At 36.8% G+C, this 6,000-nt stretch overlaps 1 protein-coding gene across 1 annotated transcript; it reads right to left on the bottom strand.

The window, feature by feature from the left end:
- Positions 1 to 1,133: 1,133 nt before the first annotated feature.
- Positions 1,134 to 4,107, bottom strand: LOC125591742 (putative F-box protein At1g64540). The gene has a single exon (XM_048766556.1). The coding sequence runs from the start codon at positions 2,126 to 2,128 to the stop codon at positions 1,736 to 1,738; it is 393 nt and encodes a 130-aa protein (XP_048622513.1). The 5' UTR covers positions 2,129 to 4,107; the 3' UTR covers positions 1,134 to 1,735.
- Positions 4,108 to 6,000: the final 1,893 nt, after the last annotated feature.

The following is a 6,000-nucleotide window of genomic DNA, read 5'->3' as shown; positions in this document are numbered from 1 at the left end:
TATAAACCAGTTTCTGAATCTCATAATAAGAATCAGCAGACACATTGTCTTCCGGCAAATACTCTTTAAACAAGTCCGCCCATTCGTTCATGCAACTTTCAGGTAGATTGTGATCAGTTTTAATATTCATCATTCTAGCAGCTAACGACAATTTAGAGAGACCTTCTCTACAACCACTGTAAAGTGGTTGATTCGCCGCGCTTAACATTTCGTAAAACTTTTTTGCATCTATATTAGGTTCTTCATCTCCATCATGAGCTACGAATGCATCAGCTACCATATCATGAACCCTATCATAATCTACCATCTCCTCCTGCTGGTAACTATGTTCATTATGCAAATGATGATCAACCGGTTCTTTTTCCTGAAAATTGCTATTACTACTACTAGCTTCATTCTGATCATAATTAAAACCTTCTCCATGTTGAAACCAGATATAGTAATTTGCCGTGAAACCTCTATTTATTAAATGCTTCCAAACATTTTCACGGTTTGCCAGTTTCGAATTGTTGCATTTCCGACAAGGACAGAACATCTTACCACTTTCTTGGGCGAGCGGTGTTGAATCTGCTTGATGCATAAATGTCTCCAGACCCGCAAGGTATTCTTTCGTCACTCTCCCGTTAGCATCTCTATGCATATACATCCACTTCCGCAACTCGTAAATATTCCCGGAGCCAGCCATTTTTTTTTTTTCACGTTTTTTGTTGTTGGTGTGTTTAAAATGATGTTTAAACATCCATATTTATAGGAAAATTCGAATCTGGTAGTTGTAATTTTGCTATGAATTTACGACGAAAATTAATTAGGTGGGCAAAAAAAACGTGTAACACCTATAAAGTTGGTGGATTCAAAAATTTCCTCGCTAAATACACGTAAACTATTCCCTCGTAAATACCACGCAAAGTTTACGTCGTATTTACGAGGAAATAGTTTTTCCTCGTAAAATACTCGTAAAGTTACATCCACTTTACGACGAAACAGTTTTGTCGTTACGTTACGAGGAAATAACGATGACTTTAGTTTTTCACGTAAATTCATCGTAAACTCGACGCAAATTTACGAGGATTGTTTTTCCTCGTTAATTTTCGTCGTTAAGCATGTGTTTTCTTGTAGTGAATAAGTGAAAACATAAAACGAAAACCAAGTTCTCATGAAATGAGAAACATTATTCAATGAAAACAAAACCAAAATCTAAAAGCTTCAAGCTCCAACCGCCACATTCAACCATTAATCTTCATGTAACAGATAATTATTTTAGATGTTCAATATAATTTGGATAAATATTAGGAATTGAGATCATGTTTGGTACAAGTTCTTTTTGTGGATTTTGAATGTTTCGGGTTCTATCGGGTATCCATTTAGGTTCGGGTTCGGTTCGGATAATACCCATAACCTGAAATACCAGAATACAAGATCCATTCGGTATTTAAATCGGGTTCGGATCGGTTCGGATTCATTTTCAGCGGACTGGGTCCGGTTCAGATATTCGGGTTCGGTTTATTTGCTCAGCGCTAGACATCACCATTATGCCAACGGATGAGTGTTTGAATACCTTTTTTTCGCCCAACCGCCCAGGACGGATTTACGATAGTATATAAATAAAACACAATCGAATCCAACGAATTGTCCTACAAAACCTTTAAAACATGCTCGAAACAGCCGATTATGGGAAACTTAATTGCCTAGTCAGGAGAGCTATTTCTCAACTTGTCATCAAGAGTGAGATAGAAATTCAGATGAACTGGATGTTGCACTTGGATGAGAGTCTGGGAAGTCTCATTAGGTTCGATCTCAAATTGTTGTAATCTGACTCTGGTTGAACTCCAATTTTCACAAGTTCGAGTTGCAGTTTTCCCAAGAAATGCCTCATCTGTTTAATCTCTCTACAAGTTCCCCCATATCCTGAGATCTCTAGCACCTTCAGAGGAAGAGACGGTAAACAAGACAGTTTCGGTTTTCGACCACCAATCACTCTCTTATGTATGGGACGATGATAGCAAGGGCACACATCTCCACATCTACCTGTAACTCGATGCAAGAGACCCTGGAATCGTTTAAAAGAGAAAAAAAACAATTTGATGTGTGTATAATAATAAATCAGTTGCAAAATGTAATTTTTGTCCATCTAAGAAACTGATACCTTGATGACTAAATTTTGTAGCTTTGGGGTAATTCTGAGCAGACGTGGCAGAACTTGCCAGCTTTTATCCCTGTCGCTCTCGAATCATAAAGTAACGAGGTTGTGGAATTTGAAGATGAATTGGCAGCCGAAATGAAGCGCCTAATGTATGTATTATTATCAAAACCATATATATATATATACATATTCATAATAGATTTATGATAATGATGAATTATTTGTATTTTAGTTATACTATTTATTTTGATAGTTATATTAATTAGTTAGAATTATTTTTAAAGATTTTAATAGTTTTTAGGGATTTTTTTTTGTTTTTTTTATGCATGTCCAGAATTGAATTCCAGTTTTTATTAATAGAATTGAGATTTGTTCTAATTATTACTAAAATATAATTTATTTTATAAAGCTTCAGCTTCATCAATAAATAAATCAAAAATACCAAAAAAGAATTAAAGAGAGAAAAGAGATACTACTGACCTCAAGAGAATAAGCAGATAAGTGAAGGATCTTTACGTAACTGGCCATGGATTGTAGCATCACCGAAGATATCATCAAAACCATTCACTACAAGCAAATCATTAAACTCACCTGTCTCGGTATCATCATCATAAGTTCACAACGGGTGACTCCAATAATCGAAGATTTAGTCTAGCTTCGACAAGCGACTCCATGTCGCCAAAACTATCATAATAAACATGGACATAACTAGAAAATTCAAAGAAGACAAGGTTTTGTGGACCACCGATGCGAACTTCAATATCTGAGTAAACATCTTTATACTCAGGAAGAAGAACAAGGTAATAAATCACAAGTCGCTTCAAAGGATAACTTGGCACAAGTCCAATCCAACTTGGCGGGTGTGAAACGCCATCGTTACGTATGAACAATTCTTCCAGAACAGGGCAGATAAGGATGACCTTGAAATAATAGGAATCATCAATAACGATATCGCCCAGATAAAGCTATTTGAGGGATGGGAAAAACCTATCTTCATTTATTTTCTCATTAATGAAAGGTTTATCAGTAAAGTCCATGTGTCCATCAGGGAGATGTTCGATAACGCATCCATCGGATAGTGTAAGCTTAACCAATGTTTTTGACCGAAACAACAACTCTACTCTATCTTTGTCTATCCGATGAGGACACCGCAAGTGTAGTTCCGATAAGCTGCGTTGTAACGAAACGCGAATCCAATCGTCAACACGAGAATTTTCGTAGCAGTGGCCATTCACGGAGAGAGTCTTGATGGGACATGTACTTAAAAGAGCGACTGTCTTGTCCACAAAATCGGAGAATCCACTACTTGATCTTGCAGTAGCAGCAGCATCTCGGTGGTCGGGATAGAGAAAGATGGGGTCATCAAAATCAAGGCTGCTGTCTACAAGAGGGAGCAGATTCATCCACCTCTTGGACAGAACCGATGTGGAAACAGCAAGTTTTGTCGGAAGTAAAGACAGGATTATGCCAAGGGCAAACTGCTGATTGAATATCTATGAGATATACACTCCAACTGACCCTTTCTTCTGAATTTTAGAACCGAAGCCTGACCCATGAAAGCAAAATTTGATTAGATTTTGGATTATATATGATTAGGTTTTAGCAAGTGGTCCTGCAATTTTCCTTTTCTGTTTTGTTTTATATTTTCCGTACCAATTTTAGATGAAAAATAAAATAAAATAAAAAGAAAATAAAAGGAAGAGTTTAGGAAAGTAAAGTGTTTGAATACCTATTCGAAGTTGAATCAAATATTTCAATTTTTTAATATTTTGGTTTAAAATTTGTTTACTCATTTAAATATTTTTCATATTTGGATCAGATTTGATTCGGTAAATATCGGATTCGAGTATTTTGGGTTATGTTTGAACTTTGTATTAAATATTAAAAACATATATATACAATCTTTTCATTTGAACGCTTTTATTTGTACTAAAATAAAATTCTAAACTTATTTGAAAAATAATGTTTTTAAATTTGTTTACATGTCATCGCCACGTTAATTCTCACAAAAAAAATAACATGGCTTAGTTAAAATACTAGGTTAAGACATGCGCTTTACGCGAGATAATCATTATATATATAAATTATTTTATGTATTATATATTTTTATATATTATGAAATAATAAATATATATATATATATTTTTTTTTTTTTTTTTTGATGAAATGTTAAATTTATTGATCATCATGGAAAAAGAATAGTTATGTACAAATGAATGCTAAACGGGAAACTTCTTTGCTATTCTAAACCTTAATTGTGTTAAATCCGAATACTAAACCATACCTGCATCAATCCCAACAACCCTTTCTTCTCATAATAATAGCGTGTAGAAAGAACCCGTTGCCTAATCGTCTTCTCGATCATCTTAGCAAGCTGGTGCGCTAGCTGGTCGGCTTCGCTGCGTGTGACGTCTCTCATTTTTTTCACGCCATACATAGTAGACAGTGACATGCAGCGCAAATCTCAGAAGGATAGAGGCAAGCCTGTCACGTGTAGCACCAAGTATACGAGCCAAAATCTCTGCCCAATCAGGTGAGGGAGCTGGTCGCAGCAAGGAACCACAAATCTGCAACCAAAGGTCATATGTATATGGACACGCGAAATACAAGTATTCTCTTGATTCTTCTGGTTCACACAGAAGGGACATCCTTGCATTACCCCCCACACTTTCATTCTAGTCCCCGTAGAGAGCATATCCTTGACAGCCAACCATGTTACAAAAGCATAGCGGGGCACTCCTTGTTTGAACCAGACAAGTTTTGCCCAAAGTACCTTGATATGGCGAGTTCGAATCATGTTCCAAGTGTTAGAAGCGGAGAACTCCTTGCCGTGCTCCTCCTCTCCTCTCTTCCTGATGTATTGAGATTTTGCATGGTTTTAAGCATCATTTCCACACACATTTAGATCATTTAAGATGCATTTAGAGTCTAATTAGGTACATAGCATATGCATGTGTGGTATTTTAGGTATGGAAAATCTCAAGTTGAAATATTGAGAGTTTGATGGGCAAGCATGAAAAAAAGGTGCAAAGGAGGCTTCGACCGCGGACGAGTTCTCCGGACTAACCCTGTCTGTAGATTATGGGCAGTGAGGTCAAGTCTGAAATGGAAGATCCGCGGACACCGACCGCGGACAAAAGCAGTCCGTGGAATCCGGGCAGTGAGGTTGGATCAATTTGTGCTTGGCGGCGGACTAAAACCGCGGACCGAGCCTGTCCACGGTCGATGCCAAGACCATCTCACCCATTTGTCTTTCGGGTCAAACCCGGGTTTGTCGGATCGATCCGGTTCGAGTTTTAAGCTATTATAAATACATTTTAGACCTAATTTTAAGACTTATCTCATTTTCTCTCAAGACTTTGTCTAAACTTGTAAAAGCTTGAATCTTTTGACAATCTAAGAAAGTACTTCATCTTATATTTGTGTTTCTCTTGCTCATTAACATGATTAGCCTTGATCCTTACATGGGTTTAAGGTTTCTCATAGAGATTAGTGAGTAGTGACCTTGTGATTCATGGGTTAGATAGATTAGGGTGATTAAGTGGATATTTAGGACGTTTATAGCTTGATTAACGTTGTTCAATGCTTGCTAAGTGTTCTTAATGCTAGATTAGACTTGATCACTCTCATCTAGACCTTAAGCTATTTTACGCCCAGAAGGTGTTTGTTAAAATGCTTGAATGAACTTAGCATTGTCTTTTACATATTTGGCCAACAGCAGTTGATGTCCGAGATGTTTAAGTGGTTAGTAGACTTCTAATTTATGCATGCTTGAATGTGTTAGCCAACGGGAGTTGATGTTTGACGCATGACTAGCATAGGGATTATTATCACGGGAGTGGATTAATCTATTTTGAATG

The sequence above is a fragment of the Brassica napus genome, chromosome C8 (assembly GCF_020379485.1).
Source record: "Brassica napus cultivar Da-Ae chromosome C8, Da-Ae, whole genome shotgun sequence".
NCBI lineage: Eukaryota > Viridiplantae > Streptophyta > Magnoliopsida > Brassicales > Brassicaceae > Brassica > Brassica napus.
The sequence above is the reverse complement of the archived record's forward strand: the minus strand, read 5'-3'. Positions and strand labels throughout refer to the sequence as shown.

Bases quoted from the DNA above. Each gene is read 5' to 3' on its own strand.
- LOC125591742 (XM_048766556.1), bottom strand. From the start codon at position 2,128: ATGGACAAAAATTACATTTTGCAACTGATTTATTATTATACACACATC.